At 44.9% G+C, this 20,836-nt stretch overlaps 1 protein-coding gene across 1 annotated transcript; it reads left to right on the top strand.

Annotated features, from left to right (window-relative positions):
• Positions 1–1,688: 1,688 nt before the first annotated feature.
• On the top strand, positions 1,689–5,283 carry LOC142924254 (zinc finger protein 217-like). The gene is made up of 2 exons (XM_076066246.1): positions 1,689–2,517; positions 3,564–5,283. The coding sequence occupies exons 1-2, from the start codon at positions 1,692–1,694 to the stop codon at positions 3,770–3,772; spliced, it is 1,035 nt and encodes a 344-aa protein (XP_075922361.1). The 5' UTR covers positions 1,689–1,691; the 3' UTR covers positions 3,773–5,283.
• Positions 5,284–20,836: the final 15,553 nt, after the last annotated feature.

The following is a 20,836-nucleotide window of genomic DNA, read 5'->3' as shown; positions in this document are numbered from 1 at the left end:
GTGAAGTGAGGAGGCCCAGAAACTTGTATATGCAGATACGAGTTTGCCTGTGCTTGCATCTGCAGAATTACATTCTCACACATCTTCAAGTGTAGTTTAATACTTCTAAAAATGCATTTATTCTTGAGGATTCCATAAAGTACTGTGGTAAAAAGAAAACAACTTGATTTGAATAAATTTCGATTTAAAGCTTTTGTGACTGCAGAGATTCATCTTCTTGGTTCTTTCGGTAAAGTCACGTAGAAGGGAAATAATAAAATAAAACATAATAAAATAAAATTCTCACGACGTTTCGGCCACAACACAAGCAGCCGTCCTCAGGTGAATTAACAGAACTTCGGAAAGACAGCGCTCCAATGAACACTGCTAAGCTTGGCAGCGTATTTTAAGCTGAGTGGGAGGAGCAGAGCGCCTTGCCAAAAGAGTTTACATATCAACAGAATAATTTAGCATTGTAGCTGTGTTAATGTGATAGATTAGCAGGATGTTAAAGTCAGAAATTAGCATGTAACTGGAAGATTAGCATGATGTTAATGTGAGGAATTCGCATGTAACTGGTCACGGAAGTAGCTATGTTAAAGTCAGAGTTTACATATCAACAGAGGCATTTAGTATATTGATGCTAAAGAACTGCAACTACCCAACTATCATACAATAAACCGATGTGAAAGAACTAAATATAAACTACATCAATATAATCAATTTACTCAATATATTCTCCACTAAGCTGAGCTACTAACAATAAGTTATTATACATTACACTTCTATGTCGCAAAAAATATTATAATATGCCTCCAAATAATATTTTTTATTATAAACTGGCATAGACAGACCAAAACATTGAATTATACACTGAGTTACTATACACTACCCTATACGTTAGATTATAATAATATTAGACTTGTAATATTACACTATGTATTATTTTACCAACCCTACTGTATACCACACTGCTGTAGATTCACTATACAATTACGATACTATATATCACCAAATAAATTATATTAAACATTACACTGAGTACTTTGTTGAACAGGGAATGCTTTGAGCTTGTGGGTTGAATCCATCTGTGTGGAGTTGTGTTATTTCCCAATATGCAAGGTGGGGTCTCTCTGGGTTCCACTCACACAAACATCTCAATGCAATGGGACCTTTCTGAAAATGCAGTACTTAGACTCAATGAAGCTTTCCTGGGTAACTAGTTAACATTGTAATTTTAGCATGAGAGATAATGACGTCCACTTATAAGTGCCATTAATAGTACTATACTGTACTTTTAATGAAGACTATTTTACGTAGTTTTTTGTAAAAAAGTGTCCATTCTCAAAACTTTTTGACGGGCCCTCGTACAGAAATTATATTACAATCTTATATGGAGATTGCGAGTCAGAGTGTTGTGAATAGTGGAGTGAACGTGTGGTGCCATCATTATATTGCTAGTGCGTATATACAGAAAGGCCTATTGGGTGGGTAACATTAGGAAATTGGAGGTAGTTAGTCATGTTGTTTAGAAACAAAATATTACTTGGGTGGATAAGAGGGTAAAATCGTACATGATAGGAACTGCAATATTGTGGAGTTCTGGTATAATTAGTTGCAGTATATATGAATCTTATGTCACCTTAAGTATGCCTTTGTGAGTACACTCGTGACACGGGTGTCATGCGCGTGACCTTTGTCTTTTGTTTCAGATGTGTGAGAGCAATTCGGCGGCGAGTCATGGTGGTGCTGGGAGAATTGCCTTTACCAGCGATGGCACTTCACCAGCACCCGTCTCAACCCTACCTCAATCCGGTAGAGTTACGAGAGCTAAAAAACTAATCTCTTGTGACGTCTGTGGGAAAAAATTCCAGCTGGCATGGTGCCTAGAAGCCCACGTAAGAACGCATAAGGAGACCCGTGAGCAATGGTGCGGCATATGTGGACAAAGGTTTGATCAACCAGGAAAATTCAAAAGGCATTTGAAGAGCCACGAAAAGGATTATATGATCAAGGGTGCACCAGGCTTGGTGAATAACAGCAGTTTTGCCAATGCGGTGTTGAATCCACCGTCGCCCTATGAGATGTGCTCAGTCTGCGGATTTTTAAGTCCTATTGAAATCCTGAAAACTCATGAAAGTCTTCACGCACAGTTCTTGTACAGACCGAAGCCTGAACATGATTACACTTCGACAAAAGATAGCGGCGTTAAGATAAATGACATGAAATCCAATTTTCTTGAATGCTTTGGCCTAGTTCCACATCAACAAACTGCTTCACCAGTCAGTGAGAATAAACCATACGCTGCTCTCGATCCTATTACGAGCATGAAAGTGTTGATGGCCTTGCAGCAGAAGAAGAAGGAAAAGCGAAGTAGACCTAAGTCCATTAAAAGAAAAAAGACCACCACCAGCGTCACCAATTGCAGCAGTAGCAACAGCCAGAATTCGGACATCAAGAGGATGGACTGCACTGAAGCAGGAGGCTGCGTGGAGCAGAGCATCCCCAAGGTGGATGAACCCAACCTGGCACCTTTAGGTACGTCCTAGTAATGCACACACTACATTTCATTTGGATGTAATTCATAATTTCACAAATTAGTTAATGTACGCATATGTTGACCATATCTGTATGCCTGCGCTGAGGAGTCTAGAGATCTGATGTGGTGCTGCTCGGATGTTGGGTTAAACCGTGAAACTCTGGGTTTCAGTCACCGAGCCATTAAACTGGCTTCTCATTGATGGTCTTATCCAGTTACCAAACTTCTTCCAGCAAACACTTCTGATGTCGCGTGATGTATAGGAAATTGCAATCACCTCCTAGTGGATAAAAAACGGTCACGAAGGGATGTCATGAGTAGTGCAATGATATCTCCTTCCACGAGCTGTTCTCTTACATGAGGTGGTTCACTGCTGTGTGAGAGTTGCACAGGGATACTTCATCTCATGACATGGAGCCAATATCACCATTGGAAGGAAACTGAGCAAAATACATTGCTTGACAAATTCCAAAAAGTATCTATTTCTTAACCGGGGTAAATTTTACTTAAACAAGTGGGTAAATTTAGGGAACATTTTTGAATGTATAGACCGAGTCATTTCCACAATGGGAATTTCCTCTTCATTGTACTAACACCTAACTTCCATGTGTATTTACTCGTTCTATTGCAGGTAATTATTGTGTAATTAATGAGCTGTAATAGAATAATCTGGCTCAACCACCTCAATGTTAAATTATAGTTGTTGCTCTGCATCAACATCAACCACACGAAGAAGTGCAAAATGTTGGGGCTTCAAAATAAGCCCCAAAAATGTATTATGATATTTTTCAGGAAATCAGTATCTTGCTTTTCTACTATTTGTACGTATGTTGAACTTCTTTCGTACCATACGTAGCCAACCGTGCTAATCGGAGGTATTTGTTGCTGGCCATTTGGCATTTTGGGCCTTTGGGCCTGTGGTCAGCAACCGTGATTGATAAAACGTCCCATATACATAGTAATGCTATGGCATCCACTGCATGGTGATAAATAAATTATGTATTAGCGAGTGCGTGTGCTCAACGGTGGATGTCTTGTGTTCCAGAGGAAAAGCCCTTCCCGTGCAGTGCCTGCTCGTACGGAGCGACGCAGAAGTCGAAGCTCAAGAGACACGTCCTGAGCGTTCACCACGTGCCCTTCGATAGCGCGCTGGACTCCGACTGCCCCAAGAAGAGAAGGCGGCTGGCTGGGTGCCGAGACCACGGCTCAACTCTGGATTTGGAGCGCGCACGATGCTCACGGAGAACTCCCTGATGATTTATTTCATCCTGAGGCTGAGGTACCACGTGTGGGGCGATGAATGCAAGGTTTTGTGCAGCGGACATTTCCATGATGAAATTTCGTTACGTTCACTGCTGCGAGGTTACATCTATTGCCGTATATTTTTAGTCAATTGCTGTATTTTCTGGTATACAATATATTTAATAAATTGTCCTAATTTCATAACAAAGGTTTTTGGGTTAGATCGTGTAAATATAAATGTGTCATAACCCTACACTACCTGACACAGCCAATTAGTAAGGAATTTGTCACGTAAACAAAACTCCACTTAGTTACTACTTCAGCCCACCGGTGTTTTGGAGAGTAAATCCACAAGATGAGTACGACGTTTCACTGGTAATTACATCCAGCATCATCGGGCGATTTGCCAGAATAGTGAAGCCATCCCCCTGCTTCCGGTCTTAAATAGAGAAAGGCGATGTCATCACTGAACCCATCAGGTGCAGAAATCAGTGGCGGGGAGGGGGATTATTGAAATTATATAATTGATTAGTAATCATTTAATTAGTATGTTTCCTCTATAAGTAATGATAAATGAGAGATGTCTTCTTCCTCCACGCGTTTGTTCCACTCACGTGGGGTCCACCGTCCTTGCCACCTTCTCCACACCGCCCCGTCCCGCGCCATCTCTCCCTCCGCTCCTCGGGCCACCACGTTCGACCGCATCACCACATCGCCTAACGTCTTCTTCTTCTGCCTTCATCTCCTCATCTTACAATCACAATAACTTAATAATACGCTTCCAGGCCGCACTAAGCCTGTAGCTGTCAGAGAGGTTAAAATAATACAAATTTTCTCAGTTTCAATGGATTCTCGAATTAGTCTTGGCCAGTAATAGTGAGTTTTACACAACACTTCATCGTTATCAAAATACATTAGGTGTCCTTGTTGGCAAACATGTTCTGCAACTTCCAACAGTTATGTTTGAGAGTGTTTAATATTTATTTGGTGTTCTTTTAGTCTTACGCTAATGTTACGTCTCATCTGTCCAATATAACATCTGCCACATAAGCCATTAATCCGATACACACCATCCGTTGACAACTTAGGCAATTCATCTTAAGTACAAGATACTATATTTTGAATTTTGTGTACCATGCCAAATCTTACTTAGATGTTTAGCTTTTTGCTTTTCCAAAACTCGAGCTAATTTCTCAATTACTCCCACGATATATGGTATTTTAATTGTTTAATAACCTGATTCAGCAGTATTGCTGTTCGATCTTGGTTTAGCATTCATTGCTGTTAATTTGAGCATTATTGTAGACATTCAATCGTAGCGTTTCTTTGACATGTTCAATCTCTCTCCCCAGACATTCACCATCTGACACTGTTTTAGCCAGACGTATGAGCATCTTGATGAGAGAGGTTTTCTGTACGGGGTGATGATGCGAATCTGCATTCAGATAGGCATCAGTATGCGTTCCCTTTTGGTAAACGCTGTGTGTGTTATTTTACCATTTAGGCCTCGTCCAATAAATCACCTCTCCTAAGGAAATAAGTATTTAGAGGCCACACGGGACCGGGGGGGGGGGGGGGGGAGTTTATCGTTGTGTCTGTTGCTGCGAGCAGATAGCGCGCAATGGAGAGCTTGCTCAGAGCGGAGCTGGGCACGGACTCGGCGAGGACGCTGGGCGCTTCGGCCGGTGGAGGCTGCATCAGCACCGGGCAGAGCTACGAGACGGGGCGCGGACACGTGTTCACCAAGATCAACGCCAAGAGCGGGGCACCCTCCTCTACGCCTCCTCTACGCCTCCTCACCACCTCACCTCCTCTACCCTTCTCCTCGCCTCCTCTACGCCTCCTCACCACGCCACCTCACCACGCCACCTCACCTCCTCACCACGCCACCTCACCTCCTCACCACGCCACCTCACCTCCTCACCACGCCACCTCACCTCCTCACCACGCCACCTCAACACCTCACCACCTCACCTCCTCTACCCTCCTCTTCGCCTCCTCTACACCACCCTGCATCCTTGCCTCAACCTTCATTCATTCAGCCCTGTCATTAATGTATCACTTTTTTTTTAGCTGCGACTACTAGCTAATTTGTCAGTTTCTCCCACGATATATGGTATTTTAATTGTTTAATAACCTGATTCCGCAGTATTGCTGTTTGATCTTGGTTTAGCATTCACTGCTCTGTTAATTTGAGCATTTTTGTAGACATTCAATCATAACGTTTCTTTGACATGTTTAATCTCTCTCCTCAGACTTTGACCATCTGACACTGTTTTAGCCAGATGTATGAGCATCTTGTTGAGAAAGGATTTCTGTGCGGGGTGATGATGCCAATCTGCATTCAAATAGGCATCAGTATGTGTTCCCTTTCGGTAAACGCTGTGTGTGTTACTTTACCATTTAGGCCTCGTCCGAGCAAAATATCCAGGAAAGGGAGTGTGTTATTCACCTCCATTTCCATGGTGAACTGGATGGCCGGTTTTTGTGAATTGAGATGATTTAGACATTCATTCATTAAGTGTATCCTTACCATGTCGCCAGACAACCAAAGTGTCATCTACATATCTACACAAAAAAGTGGGTTTATATGTACTTGAAGCAAGTGCTCTTGCAACCCGGGGGTTGAGGACCCCTGTGTTAGAGGCCACACGGGACGGGGGGGGAGGGGGAGTTTAACGTTGTGTTTGTCGCTGCGAGCAGACAGCGTGCAATGGAGAGCTTGCTCAGAGCGGAGCTGTGCACGGACTCGGTGAGGCCGCTGGGCGCTGCGGCCGGTGGAGGCTGCATCAGCACCGGGCAGAGCTACGAGACGGGGCGCGGACAGGTGTTCACCAAGATCAACGCCAAGAGCGGGGCACCCTCCTCTACGCCTCCTCACCACCTCACCTCCTCTACCCTCCTCTTCGCCTCCTCTACACCACCTTGCATCCTCGCCTCAACCTTCATTCAGTCAGCCCTTTATCACTTTTTTTCGCTGCGACTACTAGCACCACCATGGTGAATGTTGCAGTGAACTTCCCCTCGTTGATTCCCCCCTCCACCCACCTTAAGGGACTCGGTCTACCAGACACTTTGACCGCTTCGTCTCATCCACTCCGCGTTCAACCACCGCGCCTCACTGCAGTTCACAAGAACGCACTCAACTAAACAACTCGGTCACCCACTCATCCAGTCACTAACTCAATCACCCTATCACACACTCATCCAGTCACCCACGCATCCAGTCGCCCACGCAATCACCCTATCATCCAGTCACCCACTCACTCAATCACCCTATCACACACTCATCTCGTCACTAATTCAATCACACACTCAGCTAGTCACTCAGTACATCATCCTATCACTCACTCATCCAATCACCCACTCATTCAGTCACCCATTCATCCAGTCACCCATTCATCCAGTCACCCACTCATCCAGTCACCCACTCATCCAGTCACCCATTCAATCACGCACTCATCCACTCACCCACTCATTCAGTCACCCACTCATCCAGTCAACCACACAATCATCCTATCACCTACGCATCCTGTCACCCACTCATCCAGTCACCCACTCATCTAGTCACCCACTCATCCAGTCACTCACGCATCTGGTCACTGACTCAATCACCCTATCACACACTCCTCAACTCTTTTACTCAAACACTCACCCATTTACTCACCCACCCGCTCACCACTATGCAGGTCACCTCACTCTTCTTTTCAGCTTTATCAGTTTGCACTGCTCCACTCTGGAATCCACACCCGGTCTTCCTGTTTTCCCAAACTCTTGCAACAATAAACTTGATCAATTTAAGGAACGCGTTTCTTTGATCTTAATTATCTAATTACTCATTGGACAGTTATGTATTATTATTTTTTATTGTTGCTGGCCGCTTGGCGTTTTGTATTGTGTGGGGTTTACATCGCTGTCAACCCCTCATCAGTGCCTACCTTATTACAGAACAATTCAGACCTTGTTGGTCACCCCGTGCCCCTTATAAGTCCCATGACAAGGGAGAAACACAAATAAACTTAACAAAAATGTTGCCCGTATTGAAACGGCCGTCTGCCGTATGGACCTGACAACTCACTTTCCCCCAACAGAATACGGGTAAACCGTGTGGGTTGGCGGCTATGGGTTTTGTTGTGTTTGCAAGTCCAAGTTATAGGACTGCACCCTGGGTTGTGCGTGGTTCTCATTGGTGGGAGATTCCCTTCGCTGTGTTGCACGCCAGTGGCTGGGGGCAGCCTGGGGCCAGTGACGTGTGAGCCGGTCCCAATGTGCACTGGCAAACATTTACCGCCAGGTGGCCCCAGTGTTCATTGCCCGTCCACACGTGGATACCTGAAGCCCATGTCAATCCACTGCTGGATGACTCCCGCAATGAAGATACAATCAGTACATCCACTTTGCTTTTGGACACCACCTGTTCCATTGGCGGCCGAATGCGAATCTAAATGTGCATACGTTAGAGACTGGTTAATGCGCATAGAAATCAAACCAATTGACCTACGACCTTTACCCCATCAACTTTTGTAGAATTTTAGATGTGCATTACAGCTACTTTAGCCGGATGGTTGTGGTGGCTATGTATGCCTGTAATCCACGACTACGTGGAGGTGAGGGTTAGTGGATCGCAAAAATGTTGCGACAACTCCCACCCCTTGGTCGTCAAGGAGGTAGAGAAGGCGGTGTCGAATAATGTGGACTCCGCCTGTTCCATGTGTAGATTTGTGATAGAGCGTTGGCCCCTCATTTGCTTGGATTTCTCCAGATGCTCCGATTTCCTCCCACATGTAAACACTCATTAATCTTGATTTGAAGCTGTCGTGACTGCAGGAATCCTTACTCTTTGGTTCTTTCGGTAAAGTCACGTAAGTAGAAAAAACTAATAAAAATAATCATCGATTGCTTGTGTGGCGATCGAAACGTCGTGATCCATTATTATTTGTTCTACCTACGCGACTTTACCTAAACAACCAAAGAGTACAAACTCTCATTAATTGTCCGATAACATCTTTATATAAAGAGGACAACAGAGCATGGGCAGGAGTGGTGGGGGGGGGTGTTGCCAGCTGCTCACCATTTGACTGCTGCTGTCCCTCGTCTGTAGTTCCTCGTGCCAAAGTGAAGGAATACTGTGTGCCAGTTACAATTATCACTTGAACGTAACGTGATGTTTCAATGAAAACAGCCACAGATTTAATCCTGAAAATCTTTATTTTTCACATGCAGTGAAACAATGTTGTTAGTAGGCTTGTTTCCCTGGGAAAGCCTCACTGAGTCTCAAGACTCTTTTTCAGGCGGGGCCTGCCAACTTTTCGCAGGAGTAATTTGGATGTTTGGCTAGTACCAGTTACATTGTATGTTGTTGTTGTTTTGCCATGGGAGTAAACCCATGCAGAGAAAGGGACCAGAATGAGGAAAGCGAAGCCAGGCAGTCCTTCAGAAGATGTCATGCACGGGCGTGACCACTGCACCACCCTGCCGCCCAAACAAAAGTAATTTAAATAATGTACAATACTGGCAAATAAACCCTATTAGTATCAACTGAATTTCTGGCCAATATGGCACGTGTATAGCTGCATCGGTGTTTCTAAAAGTCGTGTTCACATTGCCTGAAATTAATAATATAAAGAACAGATTTCCCACCTCTGGTTTCATTTGGATTACCGGTTGTCCTCATTATGTGTGTCACAGGTAATATGGAAAGGAAAATATTACGCAGCACGAGTTGTAGGATTAGGGCAATTATGGTGACACACGTGACCCCCTCTACACAAGAAACAGCTAAGATTCATATTCTTGGTTCTTTCGGGAAAGTCACGTCGAAGGGAAACAATAAAATAATACAAATATAAAACAATAAAATTCTCACGACCTTTTGACTGCAACACAAGCAATCATCATCAGGTGTGAAAACCACAACAAGAAAATTTGAAAGAACCAAGAATATGAATCTCTGCAGTCACTAAAGCTTTAAATCAAAATTTAACAGCTGAGAGTCAATGCTGGGATGTTGTGCGATTGGTGCAAGCGACCCATCATTGTGTTTTGATGTTGAGCTGTTAAAATTGCACTGTTGTGAGGTGAGGTCAAGGCCGATGACTGCTTCCAGCGGTGTCAAGATCAGCATTTTGAAGAGGCTCGCGGAGGATGATACTGGACACTGGGGTGCAGTCTCCCTCCATGAACAACAGAGGGCAGAGGAGCGACGCTCACAACAATTATTGGCGGAGCGCCGGGCGTATAAAACACAAAGTTGGAAGAAAGTTCATCTCGGGGAGTTAACCCACAACACCTGGGTCTGTCCCGCGTGTTCACACGATAACGCGTTTTCACTACAACGCGTTTTCTCCGTCACAACGCGCTTTCTGAGCGGACTACTTTCTTGAGCTGCGCGGTTGAGCGAGATGAGACGGTAACGCGGCGGCGGCGTCCCCTCAAGTTATTTGGACCCCCATCTTACCGTGCGTGGACATTATTATTATTATTTACGGGAGGAAAATAGTTTCCGCTTAACGCGGCACTTTTCAGGAACGCATCTACCGCGTTAAACGAGGACTCGCCGCGTACAGGTGCCGCGCACGCTGTATCCACCCTGGAGAAATCCGAAGCGCTATGAAGCTCTTGTTCACAGACGTCCAGTAAGGGGCGGGTGGTGTTGGTGGTGTGGGCGTCACCACGTGACACACAGCTTGTCCGTGGAGTCGATCGTGAGGGTGCCGACGTCGCCTAGGCAACGCCGCCCCCCCTCTGGCTCTGCTGCTGCTGCTGCCTCGCTCTGTGCACGCGAGGCGCCAATCCGTGACACGGGCACTGTAAGCGTTGCGTCACCGTTCACCGTGGGGGGGGGGGGCGGGGCCTCAGCTACGTCACGTCGTGTACAGTGGCACATTAATATTGACACTTTTACTCGTGTTTATGTGCCTCGTTATTAAAGGTGAGTTTAATAATAATCATGCTGCTGCTACACAATGTGTGCATTGATATATACGTACAGTTTATGTGTTTAAACGCGATTGTAGTTTATGGGCCCTTGAGGGATTTTTCGCCTCGTGTGAGGTTTTTATGCGCAACCTTAATTATTGCGCTTTTGTTAATCGTTAACATTTGGTCAGGAATAATGCACTTAAGATAAATGTTCTGGCGACGATATTTTGCAAAACAGACGATGGCAAAATTTCGATTTAAAGCTTTCGTGACTGCAAGGATTCATCTTCTTTGGTTCTTTCGGTAAAGTCACGTAGAATGAGAATAAAATAATAAATTGATAAAATAACACAATATTCTCACGACGTTTCGGCCACAACACAAGCGGCCTTCATCAGGTGAAGGGGACGAGACTGTCTGATGAAGGCCACTTGTGTTGTGGCCGAAACGTCGTGAGAATATTATTATTTTATTTTATCAATTTATTATTTTATCTTATTCTACGTGACTTTACCGAAATAACCAAAGAAGATGGCAAAATTGTGTATATATTGTGCGATATGTGCCACTGAAACGGCAAGAAGTCAATAACAATGACTCGTGTTGAGTGTTTAATATGCAAGCAATGGGCCCACCACAGGTTCGTTAATGTTATAATGGAAGCAGTGAAATTAATTAAAATCTTTTGCTCTGCCATTTGATTTTAAATTACGACTCTTCAATGAGCTTTGGTTGTAGTAAGCAATATTTGAATTTGTTTAAACGACCTGTATTCTCTTACAACATGTTTTATATTCCTAAGCATTAAATGTGTACTAAAGATTCAGACTAATTGTAAATCTAATGGGACCACTTTAATCGATGTCCGTTAATATATGTAGGCGTGGTAAGGTTTCGAGACGCACTCGGCGATGCGTGAAACGCAGTCCGTGTCCTTCCTCGTCCATTTGTCTTCATTCCAACGTCAACTTTGTTCTGCCGGTCTCTCTCATTAAGGCCACATGGCCACACTGTGTCTCTTAGTTCTTGCAAGCTAAGCTGGAGTCAGTCTCTCTCATTAAGGCCACATGGCCACACTGTGTCTCTTAGTTCTTGCAAGCTAAGCTGGAGTCAGTCTCTCTCATTAAGGCCACATGGCCACACTGTGTCTCTTAGTTCTTGCAAGCTAAGCTGGAGTCAGTCTCTCTCATTATGGCCACACTGTGTCTCCTAGTTCTTGCAAGCTAAGCTGGAGTCAGTCTCTCTCATTAAGGCCACATGGCCACACTGTCTCTTAGTTCTTGCAAGCTAAGCTGGAGTAAGTCTCTCTCATTAAGGCCACATGGCCACACTGTCTCTTAGTTCTTGCAAGCTAAGCTGGAGTCAGTCCCTCTCATTAAGGCCACATGGCCACACTGTGTCTCTTAGTTCTTGCAAGCTAAGCTGGAGTCGGTCTCTCTCATTAAGGCCACATGGCCACACTGTGTCTCTTAGTTCTTGCAAGCTAAGCTGGAGTCAGTCTCTCTCATTAAGGCCACATGGCCACACAGCGTCTCTTAATTCTTGCAAGCTAAGCTGGAGTCAGTCTCTCTCATTAAGGCCACATGGCCACACTGTGTCTCTTAGTTCTTGCAAGCTAAGCTGGAGTGAGTCTCATTAAGGCCACATGGCCACACTGTGTCTCCTAGTTCTTGCAAGCTAAGCTGGAGTCAGTCTCTCTCATTAAGGCCACATGGCCACACTATGTCTCTTAGTTCTTGCGAGCTAAGGTGGAGTCAGTCTCTCTCATTAAGGCCACATGGCCACACTATTCTCTTAGTTCTTGCAAGCTAAGCTGGAGTGAGTCTCTCTCATTAAGGCCACATGGCCACACTGTGTCTCCTAGTTCTTGCAAGCTAAGCTGGAGTCAGTCTCTTTTCGACATATGTCCCACCAAATTCTGTAATAATAATGTTCCAGTTTCTCTATATGTTTTTAAATGTAGATTTAAATAAATAAATCTACATTTAAAAATCCACAAATCTGGCTGCCTCCTGATGACGCTGGTTGTAATTACTGGCGAAACGTCGTACTCAGATTGTTAATGTTGTGGCTTTGCTCTCTAACACACAGCCGGTGTGCTGTACTAGTAACGAATTGGCATGTTCTGTTTAAGTGACAAACCTTACTAATTGGCTGTTTCGGGTGGTGGTGGGTTTTCCGACATTTTTATATTTACGTGATCTTACCTAAAAAACCTGTATTATGTAAAAATACATTTATTTTCCTCCTTTCTTTTTGGACAGTTTCAAATCTCTAACGTCTTTCAAATTGTTCTGATGTACAGTGCTACATTTCAAATTACTGTCATGTTTGCAACGGGTTGTTTAAAATATATTTAAATGGTGTAGATTCATGTTTAAACTCGCTTCGAATCTGCATTCATCATTTTCTTCTTAAGCAGTCCGTAACCACAATTGGTGCATCGATGCATGACCCATTTGATTATTGTTTGTTGGTCTTAATTTATCAATTAAAATGTTGAGTGTGCCAAATCCTAAAGAGTGGCGTTTGAGTCGACCTTATTTATTTTATATTCACATCTGAAACGCCTGTGCACATGAATGTAACCCAGTTACACACTCTCCTACTTGTTCATCAACCCTCTTCGTGGTGTAGATTTGATGGCTTGTATAGCAACCATAAACAAACACAACAAGTCCGGGTGACTCATGATCCATGACTCACGATGCCAGTGGGCCAGGTTTCACTCTCAACTCTCTACCTGTGTGGCATGAATAAAACGCACCTGTAAATTTGACCTGAAATGATTGCACAACAATTGCCCCGCCTTCATGCGATGTTTATCCTCCACTGTTTATCTGGCTTTGACCTGAATTATATAACAGTGCGGCTCTGCAACTGCTGTAGAGTCACATTGGTATAAACACATTTTACAATATGAACAGCGCATTGAAAACGCGTACTATTTTATGTATTGTTTAACAAGTGTGTTCACAAATCCACACTGAGAAACACGATGATTGGCAGAGGGGAGTAAATTATGTTTTCGATAGTGTATTTAAATAGAGCTACTGTAGGTAAGTAGTTTTCATTTTTAAAGGCATAGTTTAACAAGACAACACTTGCCACCATCCTTCAAACCCATTGGTGAAAAAGACCACAGTTTATGTTTACATTATAATATGTTTACATTATATATAATATATAATATAATGTTTATATTATAATATAATGTTTACATTATATATAATATAATGTTTATATATAATATAATGTTTACATTATAATACAATGTTTACATTATATATAATATAATGTTTATGCAAGAGCCGGGGACTTATGGGACCCCGGGGTCCCACCATGAGGTTCATATGAATGGTTACCTAATAACTTTTGAAACACGGTAATCACTGTGAAGTGCAGTTTCCAATTCTTATTGTTGACTCAATCTCTCTGGCCTTTCTATGCAATATGAAGAAGGGTCATTGCCCGAAACGTCGCTTATCGGATGTTTTCCCTTTTTCAAGGCCCCAGTCCTACTGATGCATGAATTTGTTTGGTATTTGAAATGATACGAAGGCTCAGCAAGTGATTCCTTGCAGACATAAACAGAAGCGATACGCGCCACCCCAGCCACCCATGTCGCGAATCAATCGATTATCGCGATTGAGGGCTCGTGAATAAATTCTAGATTCAACGCCTTGTTTTAAAACGTGAACACAGCCGGCTCTAGTGACTGGAGTGGGTGGGTGTTGGACAATGTGAAACAATGACACGCAACGTATACAAATCTAAAACATAAATTCTTACGCACGCGATCCGGTGTGCATATCGCGATCTTCAGGATGAATGATCACGTCCGAATCAATGCGTCGTCGTTGCTCCCCTAGCATGCGCTCTGCGTAACCCGCTCGTGTTGTTGTTGTTGTTTGCGGCAGAGTTTAGGACCTTCGTGGCCAAGAGCCGCAGCTCCCGAGGCAAAGGAGTGACGGCACGCTTCAAGGTGCCGGACTTGCTGAAGCATCTCATGGAACGATACGGGGCTCCGGATATTCACGATCTGGGCATCCGTATCACCAGCATACCTCTGGGCATTTCCGTACGTGCCGTGCCTGCGTGTACGAGCGTGTGTGTGTGTGTGTACGTGTGTATGCATTGCGTCGCTTGTTGACTGCGAATTGTATTATTATTGGATGCCTCAAGTTATACTCTTTGGTTCTTTCGGTAAAGTCACGTAGGTATAAAATAATATAAATCACGACGTTTCGGGCGCGACACAAGCGTCCGTCATCAGGTGATAAAGCCTTGGTGTGCTGCTGAGGCAGACTGTTTTAAATAGTTTGAAATGTGTGTAGCCCATGGGTCATAAAGAAGTGGCCAGGGCTAGTGATGTTAACGTGAGAAATTAGTGTGTAACTGTAAGGTAGGAAAGCGGCCTCCTCCTCGATTTTACGTGACTTTACCGAAAGAACCAAAGAGTCTGGATTCCTGCAGTCACGAAAGCTTCAAATCAAGATTGCCTCAAGTATGTATTGTTGTTGCCCTTGAGGGGGTTTACTTTCTGAATTAAATGCGTTCTGGAATTGCTGACACACAACCACAACGTACGTGTCGCTGTGTTCACACCTGAGAGTGACACTGCATCAGCCTTTTACCAATATTCCCCCGCCCCTGCGTTTGCCTTACACGGCCACAATGCTGAGCTATCCTCAGTTGCTCAGGCACACAAGTTTCACACCTGTCTCCCTGTCAAGTGAATGTGGTGTATCCTTTTGTCATGCAGTCTGAGACAGACTTCCAACACGACTTCAGTTTTGTGGGTGCAGTGCTGCGACAAGAGCACTGAAATAACTGCTCGTGTAAGTACATCATGTTAATATATATCGTATTGAAGGCTGAGGCCTATTTTACTGTACCGCTCCTTACAGAAATCTTCTTTCCCGAGTGGTTGTGCATTTGTCGCTTGTTTCAGAGGTTCGCGATTTGATCCCAGGAGTCGCCCTAGTTAATATTGCGGGTGTATTATCCAAAACTGCATTTCTATATTCTTCACAAATAATGTAAAAAAAAAATCCCGTGTTGTTATTAATGAATGAGGAGGACATGTGTGCCGGCATCAGAATCAAAATTTGCAAATCTAAACAAGTACTCAGAAATGACTGGATTGGGTAAAACCACATGTATATATGTTGAACTTCTTTCGCACTGTACGTAGCCAACTGTACCAATCAGAGGTGTGGAGGACAACAAACTGAACACAAAAAGCAGTTCTAAAGAAATTGTTTTCAATCTAGATTTTAAAGTGCAAAGCTCCAATGGCTTCCTAATATCGGAAGGAAGAGCATTCCAGTTGGCCGCAGAAGCCCATCTGAAAGCGAGTGATGCGGTGACTGTCTTTGTTCGATGGCTTGCCAAAAGCCACTGCTGCTAGGATGATCCACCAATCCCATCTCTCGATTGCAATCGTGCATTAGCAGCACACCTTGCATTCGCTGTTGAACCACTCGTCCATCACGTGTTCCATCATCGCAACTACAGCACTGCCCTGCACCTGTGGCCGCCACAGTTGCTAACATTGTGTTGTTTGTTTAGGTGATCGGCAAGGCCCAGAAAGGCGAGCGGGAGGCGATGGACCGTGGGCTGGCTCGCATCGAGTGTGACATCAAGCAGGAGGTGGAGGGCCGGCCACACAAGATCAAGAAATACCTGTTGGAGTCGTTCCCCTTGCCAGGGACGAGCGCCAATCTTCGCCGACAGTTCACGACACAGCCGGCGGCCGAGATGGTGCTGCAGGTCTCCCAGAACGCCGAGGACATCTTTGTGAATAAGCTGAAGAAGGTGGGGGCCATGGCGTCTGGACTTAATGCAACAAAATTACCGTGCGAGAAAGTTCATGCATTTGCTTACATTTGTCAAAGATTTTACATAATACATTTGTCCTCGGAATTATTTAATGAGTGATAATCGCCATACGTTTCAAGTCTGTGGATACTTCCACCATTATCAAAAAACTTTCTCTACCACTGAATTAACTCTCCTCTATAATATTTAGGGCCATCGCTTTCACAAAATTCAGTCACACGTTGAGACAAAAGTAAGGGGGGGCATTGAAATTGGTCGGACATCTATGCATGTATCACCCTCTATTTGTCCCAACAGAGTGCAATGGCTGCACGTGGTTTGGGTCCTTTGTTGTTTCCACCAACAGTGTGTGCAGGACTTCCTGGGGCAGGTGAAAGGGGACACGCTGGCCCGGAAGCTGTTTCAGTTGGCCCTGTGCTGTGGCTCCCTCGAGACTCCTCGCGACCTCGTGGTCAAGGAGAAACCGGCCGCGTTTTTCGGCAACATCAGCACTCCCGACACCAGACCGCCGCTTCTTCCGTGGAGTAAGGAGACAAATTTTCACATACATTAGACTCTCGATTATCCGCGCTAATTACGGGGAAGATGGCTGCGGATGATAAAAAATCTCGGATGATCCAAAGATATCTATTTTCTGCGGATCTCTATGCCACAAACTAACGATCAACCGATCGATGCACGTGGTCGGTGATAACACTTTCCTGCTCCCGAGCAGAAGACTCGGCCCTCTAAGTGGATAGCAGAGCCACGCCAATCACCATCAATCAAACTCCACCCACTGTTGTAAAGATATGCAACTACTGTACTGTCGAGGTGATCACGTAGATTTCGGATTCATGGGCGCACATATTTGCTCGATATAAGCACGTGACTTGTAACAAACATTTCCAAGAATTACAATGTATAACTATTTTTAGATTATTAATTTGGGCCTAAGGGAAAATCCGTGAGTTATTAATAAGTAAAAATCTCATGTGCGTGGTTAATCCGCAAATCAGATAAACCGCACACGGATAATCAAGAGTCTACTGGATTGCACGCGCGCTGAATTGTCGTAGCTTCTCTAAACACCTTATTTCACATCTCGTCTCGATTATTACTAATGCATTAGTAAGAGTTTGGCATATCACGACGCATCAGTTTGTCAAATTTACGTCGAGATGACCCGGGTGGCTGAGAGAGATTATTAGCATTGAGCTGGAAACGCTGAGATCCTGGGTTCGAATCTGGGTAACCACCTGTGATTAAACTTGCTTTTGTCAAGTGCAGCCAGTTGAAGGTCTCAGCTCGGTCATTAATGACTGTCAAAAAAAGCCAAAATTTACTAAATAAATGGCTATGCACTTAATTTGACCAAGTCCAATATCGGCTCAACAGAGTGGGTGGGAATGTGCTTCCCTTTACTCTGTGGACCAGAGGTCACTAGAAGCAATGTCAGAGGTAGCTTTGTGATGTTCTCTTCTGCGGGCCATTCTCCAATAGGACGGGTTCCGCTGCTCCGTGAGAGATCCGAGTGGATACTCCGTCTCATGACACGATATCGAAAGCACAATCTGAATAAAATGTAGTTTCTTGTATTGTACATAGGGGGTCAGACCACGGAGGACCTTCAGAATGTTGAGTGTGATCTTGAAATTAATCCTGGACTGGTTCGGGGGATAGTTGAACAATTCGAATATTGGGGCGATATCGTCTTGCATACGGGTGTGAGAAGTTTGCCAGTGGTTTTTTTACTCCATCTAGATTTTTGGGTTAGATCATGTAAACATGCACTCAATAATACGCGTTAATATGCACTATTTACGTGACCTAACCCAAAAATCTCAATTATGGATAATATTGGTCGCGAAGGCCTTCGTGTTAAACTTGTTTTTTGAGTCATCTGGAGAGTGATGATGAAACTTATCGGGAGGCCGTAGATGAGACGTGGGGGTGGGGGGGCAGAGAGAGAGTTGCAGTTGTTGAGTCTATTGGAGCGAGTTACAGCATCGTTGTCCTCTCCTACAATGGCATTGCTTCTCTCCTTCGCAGAGGCGGTAGCCGAGCATCTGGTCCGTCTGCTGAGCCACGCAAATAAGATGGCAGAGCCCCTGGGCCTACCCGCGCTGTCACGCGTGGAGAAGCAGCTTGCCGAGCTTTTGACTCGCGCGACCTCCCCAGCCTGGGCCTCGGCTCCTTCTTGGACATCCTCCATCGCAACGCCCAGGTGCGTACGTGGCGTGCGTGAGCCCACCCGCCTCCAGCTGGTAAGAGGCAGTACAGCAAGTAGGTGTACGACACTGCCCGTGCAAAGTTTGAGTGTACTTATCGCCTCCGAGTGGCGCTCAATGTTAAGTTTGTTTTCAAAATTGTGCGCGGTAATATTAGTTTATTATTACGAACTTAAAACTCATTTGTCGATAACACAAATACGTTTAAGCGTTATGTAATCACTGCCAATGCAGAGCACAACAAAGTGTCACGTAAGATGCATGGGTTTTCTCTTGTCACTCTTAAAAAATATCTGTGAATTTGGCAAACATCCCAAAGGTAGATATTGAAAATCACTGTTAAAATTGAGTGTACAGCGGTGACATTCAGATAAAATATATGATAACACTATATATGCAAAGTGGACGGGTGGCTCAGAGATCAAAGCGGTGATTTGGCAATAATGAGATTCTGGGCTTGAATCTGGATTTTGACCGCTTGGGTTGAAACCGAGGTCTCAAGTCTTATCAAGTCGATCGTCCGAGCCCTGTCACCAGCGACTGCACAAATTTACAGTCTCATTAAACTTGGGTTTTGCACTTCATTTTCCTAATTCCATCTCTGAGAATAACAATTTCAGCTTGACTCTCGTGCGCCACACAATCTCATAACACAGCTAATGTGAAAGTGTTGGCTCCTATTGTGTACAAGATAAAAGGCCACCCACCGCATTTTATGACACAGGGCCTGCACGGCTATGCGAGATTTACGAATGGATGATTTATTTGTCTCTTGACATTACGCCGATAGCGCATTTGGAAAACTAAAATTGAGAACGAATTTTGTGTTAATTTGCAAACTTAAATCTGTATTATTTAATCAGTTTTCGTGCACTGCATTGTGAGATGCAGCTCCATGCGTATCGTTTAGCTTTAAGCCGGTGTTTGCCTTGCGGTCGCCTCGGTGTCAACCAACTGATGTTGACGGATTTGTTGTGTCTGTGGTAGCTGTTGGAGGAGACTGGGGTTGTGATCTCTGTCCTGGGTGGATCTGGAGCCACAGCGGGAAGCTTCTGCCCAAAGCGCGACGAGCTGCTGGAGTTCATCCACCAGTGCGGCAGCCTCGACACCGCAGCGGTGAGACACGGGGCCCCAATAGGGGCCACAGGGGTGGCTCAGAGATGGGGATAAGGATTTGGAGATATAGGGCGCTCACGTAAATAAACTCTTCAACTCAAAGCGCCTTACAGCAACGTCTCATCTCAAGCATTCCATTGCTCTGCGGCAGTCTACCCGAGGGGACCCCCCCCAATGGCAGCTGTTCCTATTTGGCACGTGGTGCACGCACTACCGGCCTGTGAATGGACATGTCTGCCATTTGGGAGCGATGTTTGAGTTTCCTACATGGTTTTTTCCCCGATAAAGTAATTTGCAAGTACTTGATCTGATTTGGCAAATTTGCAACATGATGCGGTTACACGTGGCCAATTCAATTTTTTTAATACAGCGTCACAGGATTATTATCATACATTGTGAAACAGATCTCTTTGTTTGTGGTGAATAAACTGGCAACATTAACCAGGGCGGATGCTGGGCTTGAACCGAGAACCACCACTCGGCCATGTTTCCATAAATTTGTGCAGTCACATTAACGCTGTTCACGTCGTACGCAATGGACACTTTATTATTAGCACCACCTCTGGACCTGTTTGGCCCCTGGTCCATCTTGAGTGGTCTTGTAAGGGCGACGTATTACAGTTTGATTTTATATCGGCACAGCAACTAGCCAATGGAAAACCACCCGTTCCGTGGGGGTGCTATGCGCTGGCACGGATCGGATGCGCCAGTGGAAAAGGGCTGCTAGCAACTCGGCCGCCTCCAAACGAAAGAGAGAGGGTTCCAGGTCTCTGTTGTTGGCTGTGTGCTCTGCAGCTGCCGGCCGTGGACTGCGCTGTGGGGCAGCACTACGGCATGCATTCCTGCCGCAACCTTGGGCACGGCCCCGTGGCCAACCTGGTAAAACTGGCGCAGAAGGCCAAGCCCGGTGGCAGCAGCGGCGGTGCCCATCGGTGCGCCGTCTTGTACGAGACGGCGCTGTGTGCTCGCGACTCGAGGTTTGGCA

This window comes from Petromyzon marinus, chromosome 11 (genome assembly GCF_048934315.1).
Source record: "Petromyzon marinus isolate PM22_M1 ecotype Great Lakes invasive population chromosome 11, UKy_Petmar_22M1.pri1.0, whole genome shotgun sequence".
Taxonomy (NCBI): domain Eukaryota; kingdom Metazoa; phylum Chordata; class Hyperoartia; order Petromyzontiformes; family Petromyzontidae; genus Petromyzon; species Petromyzon marinus.
Note: the sequence above shows the minus strand (reverse complement) of the source record. Positions and strands in the feature narration are given on the sequence as shown.